Consider the following 12,459-nt stretch of genomic DNA (forward strand, 5'->3'; position numbering starts at 1 on the left):
ATTCGTATGTAAAGTAGCTCTCAGTCGATAAATACAGCTGTAGCCTGTTACATCGGGCAACCTTGTACATAAACGAGATGCGGTTTCACAGTTTGTTGAACACTGGTGTGCTCGTAGTGAGCGTATAGTGCTGGTCGAGACATTCATTGCAGCGAGAGTAACCTTGCCGCAGTCGATATGCTAGCTACCGTAATCCTGACCCTTGTCCTATTCCTGGCCATCTACTACATTTTTAGCGACTCGACTTCAGCAACACCGTGTAACCTGCCACCGGGGCCCACCGGTGTACCGCTACTCGGCTGCCTGCCGTGGCTTCCGCCCGCTCCGTGCGAGACGTTCATGAGGTGGTCTCGGCGGTATGGGAACGTGATGTCCGTACGCATGGGCTCCGAACTGGTCGTTGTGTTGAATGGTTACGACACCATACGGGAAGCCCTGGTGAATCACTGGTACCAATTCTCCGGCCGACCACTCAAATGGATATGGGTGGCCATAAATGACAACAAAGGTAGGAAATTAGCGTCATATATAATAATAAAATGCCGAATATGATAGCTATGACACAAATCCATGGAAAGCCTCAGCTGACTTAAGTTATTGTTTTTAATACTCGCCAAACAACATCGATTAGTTTTATTCCTTCCCTTTGTCCTATTGAAGGCAAGGGTATTTGAAGGACATACGCAAATGGCTGGGTCACAGGCTTTCGACTCAATGCAGGCGAACCGCCAGCAGTCACTAATGCAATATTCTATTGCATCAGTGTTGACGGCATTGAGTCGAAAGCACAGGTGCGATGTTTTCTGGGTAGTTTCTATAAGTGTAGTTTATTCTACGTTTCGACGTTCTCTTCCGTAGCCTAATCACCAAGGTAAGAAACAGAATTATCCGGCCTGCCAAGAAAACTGCCCGTTCTAGTCCAAAAATAAACACGAATCCTACAGTCAGTTACCTCTTTCGACGCGGAAGGCTCTCTACTGTCCAAAAAACACTCTCATGTCACGATAAAATGACAACTTTAGGAGAAATCTGCCGTGTTTTGACAAACTAGGCATTTCTGGCGTCCAACGTTGTAATAACGCAACTCATTATCATAATTGTACACCGTCCGCATCGCTGATTGGTTCGTGAGCAACGCCATCAACGACATCAGACTGAGATGCACCACTTTCTATGTGCAGACACCGTCCATTATGTTAATGAGTTGCGTTATTACAACGGTGGCCATCAGAAACGCCGATGTTGTCAAAACGCGGCAGATTTCTTCGAAAGTTTTCATTTTATCGTGACATGAGTGTGTTTTTTGGACAGCCGAGATCCTTCCGCATCTAACTAGGTAACTCAATGAAGGATTTGTGTTTATTTTTGGACTAGAACGGGCAGTTTTCTTGGCAGGCCGGATAATTCTGTTTCTTACCTTGGTGATTAGGCTAGGGAAGAGAACGTCGAAACGTAGAACTACACTTATAGAAACTACCCAGAAAACATCACGCCTGTGGTCGAAAGCCTGTTGGCTTGGTACATGCAGTCTGCTTGGACACTCGATCTTGTGTTCGGCACTCTAACCTGGGACTAGTATACCTAAACCAGCTCTAACGTAGTATTAAAACGTATTTCGTTAGTTAGAGAGAGAAAAGCAGCGAGTACGAGATCGATTGATCTAACAGAAGATCAATCGATCAAGACACGAGCCCCTGTGAATGGAAGTGTCTCGGGAAGAGAGGACAATGTGACGGCGTGAAATGATTTGCATATAACTGTCAACTTCAAGGTCAGAGAACTGGGAGATGAGATTTGGAATGAACAATCTTTTCATTGTACCTTCAAAGCTTTATTTCCAAACTATCTTATAACTGTAAAATCTGTTTAAAAATTCACCAATCCCCTCCATTGACGGCACCATGCCAAGCATGAGTAGATTTTGTCCGTCCTGGCATATTTTTAATGCGCCACCATGCGCACATATCGAACCGACTTTGGCGATCGTCCATCTTTAAAACGATTTAAATTCTCGAAAAGTAAAGTAAAACAATATGTCAACATGTAAACTGAGACTCTTAATCGAGGTCACAAAATTGCCTAAGTTAAGGTAGAACGCCTCGGGGACTGATAGTCGGACTCTAAAATTTCTTAAATTCTCTTCTGATCTACCACTTGCGGGTGCTCATTTTAAAGCTCTTTGAGAAAGAAAAACTTTCACCGGCTTAGTTTTTCGAAAATCCAAAATTTCATTTTTCACCATAGAGTTAACAAAGGAATGGCGGCCATTTTGAATTTCAAATATCGCAAATTTAAAATGTTGAGTAATTTTTTTCGCTGGTTCCAAACTTTGCACGGTGACCGCCGATTTTTATTGTTGATTTGGTAAGAGGATGGTTGAAAGTTTGGTTGAGGAATGTTTTGACAAAAGTTTAATTAAGTCTTTCACTTTCGAGGCGCATACTACATTAAGCCCTATATATCTCAGACCAGCTGCACCGGTTTACTGTATGACAAGTGAGCTCTATCACAGACTCGCGCCAGTCCCATCGTACGTTCTTTGTCTTGGTTCCGCCGTCGACGTAGCAAGTGCTTAGCATTCGCCAAGTTCCGCGTCGCTACGACGCGAAGATCGCAAAGAAATGCACACACGCCTGTCGATAGTCAATGCATATAGTTTTTTAGCTCGAAAACGAAACCCCTTGCTAGCGCTCAGCGTGAACACATTTAGGCATATTGCCAGCTTTTGCAAAACGAATTTCTCTTCTTCTGTGAAACATCAAGGGCATTGCGATTAGTGATTATCATTGCGATTATCTAAACTACGGAAGACCAACATCAACACATGCTGCACTTCGGTAGCGTCCCCCCCCCCCCACCCGCCAATATGCACCGTGTGTATGGTGGGCCTGTCCCAGCCACACAAAATCGCCGAGGAAAGGTTTAAGGGGGACTGAGGAACTGCAGCGACATTCACATTTTATTACTGATGGCTTTCGCAGACCAGAATCCGTTCATGGCCTTCGCACACACGTGTTACATTACGTGTTGCCACTGGAACATGTACAACGGTATCACCTTCAAAGATGCTGCCATCAACATGGACGACTAGCGGCTGGAGAACAGGCGACGTGTCCTCCAAAAATATTTTCGATACAGGGGAAGACAGGGAGGGAGGGCGGCGGACTTTAATACCAATAGACATATTCGTCCACATTCGTTCTTGCCTTACATTAAAATACGAATTATATCGCCCAAGCACCTGTCGAAAGTGTTCTGGTATCGATCAAAAACTAACTACATTGTAAAACAGTCATCATTACAACAACCCAAATCACCATCTTAAAAAGCGAAAAAAAAGCACCAAACAAACTAAAAGCGACATAAATTGATAAAAAATAAATAAATAAATAAATAAATAAATAAATAATTGATGGATGAATAAATAAATAAATGGATAATTAATCAACTGCGTCGGTGCATAGGCCCAAAGTGGAAAGTACAGCAACGTTTGGTAGATATAACGTACAAAGTCATTACATGTATAAGTGAATTGACATGGTGCGTATCTCTAACGTCTATGTCACTGGTATTCGCCTTCGCTGCTCGCACAACCACGGTTCATCTACCGTTACACAACAATCAAACACTGCCAACGAACATGTAGGGCTAATCTAATTAAGGAACGACTCAGTCCGGAGGGAGTGACAAGCCGCTGCGAAATCTGTTTACGGCAAACTTGAATAGATTCTCTACATTTGCAAAACATTGAAAGACGGGGATATTTTTAGTAAGGGGCAGATACATGGACGTTATGGAGCTCTCACAGTGTACTGGTTTTAATACCGTAAATTCACGCTAAATTTATAAACCCATCGAAATTGCGTTTTTTTCAACGATTTCAGGTGTGTAGGCTTGTTGTTGCATAGACTCCTAGACTCAGAGAGAGAGAGAGAGAGAGAGAGAGAGAGAGAGAGAGAGAGAGAGAGAGACGCACGTAAACTCACATGTACATCCAATATAGCCCAATGACAGACGCTTGTGGCAACTATTCAGGCCCCAGTAACTACATATAATGGCTATCCTGTACAGGGACCTCGCCGCTTACCTTACCACAGGTGACTGTGGACCCAATACCTATCGAAAGAGTGCAACGGTCCATCGATCAAAAAACAAACAAGCCAAAACCAAAAAGGACAAACGCCCTGCAAAAACCTCCGAAAAAAACTGGGTCGGTGGATGGAAGTGGAATGATAAAGGACCTTAGATACATGTGCATCGCACAGTCGTACAGTGCGTTGACATTGTTTGTCTCACAGTACTCTGATAGAGGGACTGTGTTTGTCTGTATATCTGAGAGCTGTTCAGTCCGGGCAGTGTGACGTGCAGCTGTTGTCTGTTGCCATCGCAGACACATTCAAAAAACAATCAACCAAGGAAACGAGTGAGACTTTCATTCGCGAGTAGTGGTAATGTTTATCAGATTCTTTACTGACTTCACCAGTCTCACTGTACCTGTAGGAAAATTTGGTGTACGCGCTAATTAAATTTATCTGACAACCGTCCGCACTGAGTGAAATTACAACCTGAAGTTAAATGACCGAAGGATGACCGACCAGGAAAAAAAAGTGAGATAAACATTGTCACCAAAGATAGGGATGGTATTTTTTGATGTGATAAGGTTGCATGCCCTTTACCTCGATTATAAACGGAATCAGGTAACTAAGTAATATTTTGCCTGGTGACAGGTACGGCAGTGACAATAGAACCGTTCAGGGTTTGTGTGTTAGATTTCTGTACACCGACCTATAGTGTTGCAGGAAGATTGAATTTCATTGTAACTCTACCATCTTGTTAGTTTTGTGTGGTACAACTTCTTGCTGTGTGCAGTGCTTTGATGAAGGGATATCGGCTGAAATTAAAAAAAAAACATGACAGTTCATTGCTGGCTGACTCGTGAATTATCTTAAACATAATACCAAGAAAACCACACTAGTTATTATCCGTAAAGCAATTGGCAAACTGCATGTATTATTTGATCGAAAAGTGGTTGCTGTCATTAGACTGTCAACATTGCCGTGTGCCTTCGTTGCCTAAAATACCGAGTCCCGACCTAACCAGTAATGACAAGGCTGAAGTGCTTCAGAATAGTCACAAATTATATGCGTTTTCCCAAAAACTGAGAGCGGAAGGCAGGAGAGACTGGACTGTGCCCAGCGAAGCGTTCGAGCAGACTCTTCACTGTTACCTTAAGCTAAGCTCACGACAGTCTATTCTGTCAGTAAACATTCATTCATTCATTCATTCATTCATTCATTCATTCATTCATTCATTCATTCATTCATTCATTCATTCATTCGTTCATTCATCCATCCATTCATTCATTCCATAATCAGTATGCTGTGTTAGTCACCGGTTGACTTTAACTTGAACACAATGCGTTCCAAGCATATGCTCACATAATGCATGTTTAGCAGGTGAGCGGCATACGAACATCTCGATCCTCACGGATGGAACCAAGCTTTGTTTCAGCGCCCTCTCCCGTTAGTTTTGGCTTTCTCTTTGCTTCACGTCTGCAAAAAAACCGTGCATTAAACCGTCAGTCTTGATCTCAATATATTGTTATATTATAGTTGACCTAAATACCATCTCAACTCGTATTTAAAGCTCCTTAAGCAGTAACTTTTAATTCATTTTCCAGTGTCTATTTCGGTCTGTAAAGTGCAGTTTCTTGTTCTTTACTCAAAAAATTCGTGCCGTTATTCCACATCTCAACTAGGAGATATAGTCTGTGATTGTGTTATTGTAGACAGGTGAATTAAGTTCAGATTAGAATTGTTTTTTTCGACAATATGTCATCACAAATCTTACACGTGACCTTGAATTTGTATCATAATTTTTCCTTCGATCAGAAAAATGTACCTTTTTGTAGACCAAGGATAATGGACCTTTTTGATAGACCAGGAGTGATAGACCTTTTTTATAATTCAAGAATAAGGTAGTTTTATAGATCAAGAATGTTTCATACACCAAGAATAATATAACTTTTTATTGACCAAGAATAATAAACCTTTCTATAGACCAAGGATAATATACCTATTTGTAGACCAGGAGTGATAGACCTCTTTTATAGATCAAGAATAAGGTAGTTTTATAGATCAAGAATGTTTCATACACCAAGAATAATATAACTTTTTATAGACCAAGAATAATATACCTTTCTATAGACCAAGAATAGTATACCTTTTTATAGACCAAGGGTAATATACCATATTATAGACCAAGAATAATATACCGCTGTTGCCCCATAAGGTCAGGCTTACACGCAACGGTCTAGTTTTTTTCTAATTTTGTCAGTTTCTTTATTAAATATAAATCTGTATAAAGGTGTGCTGTTGTTTCACGTTGAATGACGTCAGAGTCGGGACTTTCATGAAGCTGATGAGATCATCAGTAGTGTCAAAATACTGCAATACAAGTGAGCGAAAAAAGATACGTCTTCTGAGTTTGAAGCCCATCGTCTGGTCCTCACGGCTTGGTTAGGTCGGCATAGTATAGTCCCCCAACCAACCCAACCTTGTCTCTTGGGAGGGTCTCTGCCCAAAGAAACACCCCTGGCTGGTCAATTTGCTTGAAGTCGAAATTAACCCTTTGAGCGCAAAAGTCTATTTTTGTTCCCTTTATAATATAAACCCAGCCAATTTTTCCCAGATTTTTGCCAAAATTTTGAGAAAAAACTGTAGCCAATGAAATGCAATGTCCATTTGCTCCAAAATTATCAAAAAAATTACGAAAAGTTCATAAAAATTCGTAACATGTTACACTCAAATTTTGGCGCGAAAAAATTACAGCGCTCAAAGGGTTAAGATGCGTCGCACAGTAGACGATTAGATCTTGCACGAAGGAGAAAGCATTTGAGTTTCAGCGCGACTCTCAGACATGGATACGAAGAAGTTCCGTATGCGGGAAAGGGTTTGCTGGAGAGAAACCAGTGATCAACGCGTATTGAATGATGAATACTGCAACTTATTCTTAATAAGTTTCAATGTGTGTCTCATTTTCAGGTTTGAGTTCAAGTGACTGGTCTGTGTGGAAAGAGCAGCGCGTAACAACACTGCGTATATTGCGTCACTTTGGAATGGGAAAATGCGACATGGAGGAGAGAATATCAAAAGAGTCCGGGGCCTTAGTCGACGCCATCGGTAAGATGAAAGGAAGACCGTTCGATCCAACTGAATATTTCCATCACGCTACCTCTAACATTCTGGTAGCTATCATGTTCGGAAAAAGAATGGAGTACGATGACCCAGAATTCGAAGACCTACTTAAAGCAACGCTGACGTTGACCCGGACAGGTCGCCTGGCTGGGATAGTGAGTTTCTTCCCGTTCCTACTCGATTTACCCGTATCCCTGCCCATGGTGTCGCCTCTCAGACAATCCATGCTAACCCTGAGGGACTATATGATCAATAAGATTGAAGAGCGCCACCAACTTCTGAACAGCCAGGAGCCTGCCTGCTTTATAGATCACTACCTGGTAAGGGCTAAGGAAAAATCGTTAGACGAAAGTCAACTGCCTTACGTTCTCATTGAACTCATCCTTGGCGGGTCGGACACGACAGCCACCACGCTAAAGTGGTGCATCCTGAACTTGGTGCATAATCCAAAGTCACAGAAGAAAATACACGGGGAAGTCGACATGAGTGTCAAAGATGGAAAGGAATTAAATTACGCGAGAAGGGGCGAGATGCCCTACACTCAAGCCTGTATCCTGGAAACACAGCGCTTGGCTACGCTGTTTCAGCTAGGAATACCCCATCGCACCATGGAGAATGTCACACTGCACGGGTACAACATTCCAAAGGATACGCTGATTTTCCCGAACTTGTGGTCCGCGCAAATGGATGAAAATACATGGAAGCAGCCCAAGGAGTTCGACCCTACCCGATTTCTTGATGAAAGCGGACAGGTGATTGCTAACAAGGAGCGTCTCATAGTCTTCGGCCTCGGTATGTGTGAATAAAAGTGTCTTTTGATAGCTTAAAGGGAAACAGTCGTCGGAACTGCGCCTGTGCGAGTTTCTTGTCTACAAACAATGCATTTCGTGCACGATATCTAGATGCACCTCATCATCATAGCTGCAACATTTTAATTATACGATGTAGATTATGACAGACATGTTTTAACTTTCATCAATCACCATCGTACCTTGGATACCGTGTCTACATTGGTCGTATGGGTCCCGTACGACCTTTGAGCGCAGTTCCGACGACTCTAATCGTGAACCTGGCGACTTTTTCAGTCCCATCGTGACGATAAATGTTGAGGCTTTTTAAAGTTTGTAAAACTAAGAGAGGCTGCCATCTTTTACGATGCTCCTACAATTTTGCTCTACCCGGGAAGACGCCTCTGCCATATTCTCTAATGTTTATCGTCAAAGCAATGGTTCAACTCAAGAACTATCATAATGATTATTTTGTAACTGATTGGCTCTTTTAAATGATTGATTGATGTCCCTGATATTCGACCAACCAATAAGCTGCAAGCTTTCAAGACTCCGCACATTGCCAGACGGACAGCACTTTGAATTAAACTCATCATGAGCCAGACTTCTTGCCGTGTACAAATGTCATATTTACTCTTAAAGGCGTATCACGTTATAACTTTTTCCGAACCTGAATATTTAATGCCTTTGAGGCTTGTTCGTGGTGAATAATGCCCAAACTTATGCTAACTTTATTTCACTGTTATACTCGGAAGAAAAATGACGACCCCAATCCCCAGATTTTGTGGGTGCTACGTACACTCCTAAAGTTACCTCCTGGACTCCATTTGCTAGGAACATGTTACCACAACAAATACCCATGTTGTGATAGACGCAGCCAGGAGAACACGAAAATGATTGCAGCCCATGATTCATCGCTTGTGCATCTATGTCGTGAACTTGTCAAAATCTCGTGGTATACCATCGCTAGGTGTGCTTTATTGCATGAATATTTCACACCATATTTCTTACGCAATTGTTGTCCTTTACAGGTGCCAGGTCCTGCATTGGTGCGCAGATTGCAAAGGTTGGTTTGTTCATCATACTGACAAGTCTGCTGAAAGAATTTGAATTTCGCACACCAGAGGGCGAGCCTCTACCGTCTCGGGACGGTATACATGGTATCACGTACACTCCTAAGCAGTTCAACGTGGTGGCCGTCCGGCGTACACCCTAGACTCGCTCAATGGCCCAGGATGGACTTAATGGACATACATGTCCAATGTTTATAATGTTAATCTCCATTGTTATTGATTATACTCATATAGGTTGTGTTGATATGCTAAATACTTGGCATTAAATTACAGTTTAGGGATCCAATGCAGAAAGTGTAGGGAAACCACAAAACAAAAGTTCTGAAAAAATAGCCAAAAGATACAGCTTATGGAGCTTTAATTAAGGCGTTGCTGAAAAATGAAGACTACGAGCATGCGCAGTAACGTTGACAATGTCTCTTTGTAGCAAATTTTGTTACGCTGAAAATTGTATTCAAGTCCGGACTACAATTCATTTGTAAACAATAAACAATGATCACTACACACATACAAGCTGTGTTGACAAAAAGATTACTCGAAATTTCAGCATGACAAACGGATTAGAGTCAGACACAGTAGTTGATATACAGAAGCAGAATACTGAAAAACTTGCCACAAGTTACAGCTTATGTCCCTTTAACATCACCATTTCAGTGGTTGAGACTGTGTTCAATAAAGTACTATCATCATACCTAGAAATTGGTCGCAAAGAAATCAGTATTGTAACCGTTTTCGGGTTTAACTTTACTACACTCAACGGTCACAAACTTTAACATCAGCAATTGAGATGTTAGCGTTTTGGTCCCGCCAGACCCGAGTTTGACCTACGGATATTTGTCACCGGAAATGTTTCTAACTGGTCCGATCAGTTGATGTACTCAGCTCCGAGTTGTCCAGGCGGTCTACTCCTGATGATACCAGACGAAAAGGATGTCCGTTATAGGCATGAAAATGCATTGTATACTAGCCATAACAACTGCAGGCCTCGACGACAGGAAGAAAAATGCTGTCATTCACCCAGTTTCAGTTTCAGTTTAGACTGAAACTTTGCTAACAGCTTTATGAAGATCCCTAGGTGCCGATCAGGTGATTTTTGATCGTCTTTTTCCAACGTTGGTAGAAAACCCGATCAATTTCAGTTTACGCTGAAATCTCCGCCAACGAACTTTCCATGGCCTTTGTTTGCTTCACTCACTACCATTGCATTCAACTGTGAAGTCCAGTTACCATCCAGGGCTCTAAATAAAATTTTTTCGCTGGTAGTCCTATTGGGCTACCATTTTCTAAAGTTGGAAGCCCAGTTTCAAGGTCTAGTAGCCCATGCATTTTATTTATATCTAGACTATGAAATATTTATTTTTCGTGATTCTATCCACGAAGTGAATTTTCTAGTCATTTGACATCAATACCTGCAGATCATAGCCTTAGGACAACGGTGACGCCTCAAAGTTTGACGACCAATTCACACATACGCAGAGCTTATATGCAAATTTTGATGTTCGCCATGACAACGACTTTTCACTCAGCATGTGTAAACATAACACGGGTAAAACAGATTTGCTATGAATTTCAGAATGACAACTTAATACAGTCATGTTCCTAATACTTTCGTGGCAATTTTGGCTATATTTCTCCACCATAGTACATTATCAATATACCATGGGATGATCTCGTACACTTCGGAAAGAGTAGTTTGTGGATGGCTCTTTGCAGTTTGAATAATTTTGTGTTTAATTGTGATTGATACATTGTGATTAAATAACTATGAAAATGAATTTTCATTGGCCATCATTTCCCGAGCTTGTCATCCAAGTACATCAGTCCAGATGATGATATTTTATTGAAAGTTTGTCTCAACAAATTCGACTGCACTGTCGTCTTTTAATTTGCATAACAGAGTCATAGTCAGGCCTTTCTTTGTCCAGCTGGGTTGACTGTATGAGCGTCGGTCATCTCACAGCGATCAACATCATGTCACCCACTTAGTAATTTCCAGGTGCCGCCAACTGGTAAATTTCATCAATTTTGCAAAATCATCACAAAACATGTTTTGAAGGCTAATATACCAATTTTACGTATTTTTGACCTTGACCTAAAATTTGGAGGGGAAAGTAGAGATGTTCGTAACTGCCCTCCCACTGGCATACACGGAAATTGTGCCCTCCCATTAAATTTTGATGCCCACTGCCCTCCAGTATGTATGGTCTGCCCGTTCCCCACTCCTCACAACAATTCAAGCTCCCCACTGCCCTCTCCCCACTACTGAAATTCCCCATTGCCCACTAGATACCTATAGGCAACCCAAATCAACGCAAAACCATGCGAGCAGCTGGCAGTATACCTTGGAACATTGCTCCCCTCTTCCCCAACTTCATTCAACTACGGTTTTCCCCTCCCTCGACGAATTTTTGGGTACCCACTGTCAAAAATTTTCTCCCCGCCCTCTGAAAATAATGAAATTTCTTCCCCGCCCACAGTAAATATCGATTTTTTCTCCCCGCCCGCTGATTAGTCTTAAAATTTGTCCGCCCGCTGAAAAACTGCGCACGAACACCTTTTCGCACGAACAGCTTAGTTGGCGGCACCTGAATTTCATGTCTCAGGCTTTGATAGTCCGTGTGGCCTATCATTTCATGGCTTTGGTAGCCCCAGGGAAAGTTGGTAGTCTGTGGACGCGGGACTACCGCTAATTTCGAGCCCTGCCATCACATACTTTTCCAGTAATATATTCATACATATTAAACATGCCTGGTAAATGTAGTGAGTGTTGGTCCAACAAAAATGTGACCTCCACGCCTGACGGATTGCCATTATGCAAGAAATGCAGAGCAATGCGAAAGGAGGGGTCTCATCACCAGTTGACGATTCTAGTGTCGAAGAGCAACTCAAGAAAATTGCCTTGCAAGTCAAATGTTTACTAAAGCTCTCAGAAACCATGCATGAAGTCAAGGCATCTTAAGATAACGTCACCAAGTCGCTGGAATACTTCAACTCCATATTTGAAGAAATGTGTAACCGTATGGATGTTGTCGAACGTGAAAAAGGACTGAAAGCAGAGAACAGCATGCTGCTGAAGAGACTAACCTAGGGAGAGAGAGAGAGAGAGAGAGAGAGAGAGAGAGAGAGAGGAGAGAGAGAGAGAGAGAAGAGAGAGAGAGAGAGAGAGAGAGAGAGAGAGAGAGAAGGAAGAACAGAACCATTATAGCCGACGAGAGAATATCGAGATACATGTATTCCTGAGATGGCAAACGAAAAGACGGACGAAATAGCAGTAAAAGTGATAAAGATAGTCAATGCGGACATAAAAGCTGACGACATTGAAGTGACACACAGAATAGAGAATCCTTCGAAGACAAACAGACCAATCATCGTCAAATTTAGCGGCATAAAGAAACGTGACGC

The 12,459-nt window shown here is 42.1% G+C and overlaps 1 protein-coding gene across 1 annotated transcript; it reads left to right on the top strand.

Annotated features, from left to right (window-relative positions):
• Positions 1-9,566, top strand: LOC139136901 (cytochrome P450 2U1-like). The gene is made up of 3 exons (XM_070704748.1): positions 1-508; positions 7,044-7,988; positions 9,016-9,566. Exons 1-3 carry the CDS (start codon positions 178-180, stop codon positions 9,198-9,200), a joined length of 1,461 nt encoding a protein of 486 aa, XP_070560849.1. The 5' UTR covers positions 1-177; the 3' UTR covers positions 9,201-9,566.
• The last annotated feature ends 2,893 nt before the right edge of the window (positions 9,567-12,459 follow it).

Source organism: Ptychodera flava, chromosome 7 (assembly GCF_041260155.1).
Source record: "Ptychodera flava strain L36383 chromosome 7, AS_Pfla_20210202, whole genome shotgun sequence".
In the NCBI taxonomy this organism is placed as follows: Eukaryota; Metazoa; Hemichordata; class Enteropneusta; family Ptychoderidae; genus Ptychodera; species Ptychodera flava.

Bases quoted from the DNA above. Each gene is read 5' to 3' on its own strand.
- LOC139136901 (XM_070704748.1), top strand. From the start codon at position 178: ATGCTAGCTACCGTAATCCTGACCCTTGTCCTATTCCTGGCCATCTAC. The intron at 509-7,043 runs GTAGGAAATTAG...TCTCATTTTCAG, and splicing joins GGCCATAAATGACAACAAAG to GTTTGAGTTCAAGTGACTGG. The intron at 7,989-9,015 runs GTATGTGTGAAT...TGTCCTTTACAG, and splicing joins TCTCATAGTCTTCGGCCTCG to GTGCCAGGTCCTGCATTGGT.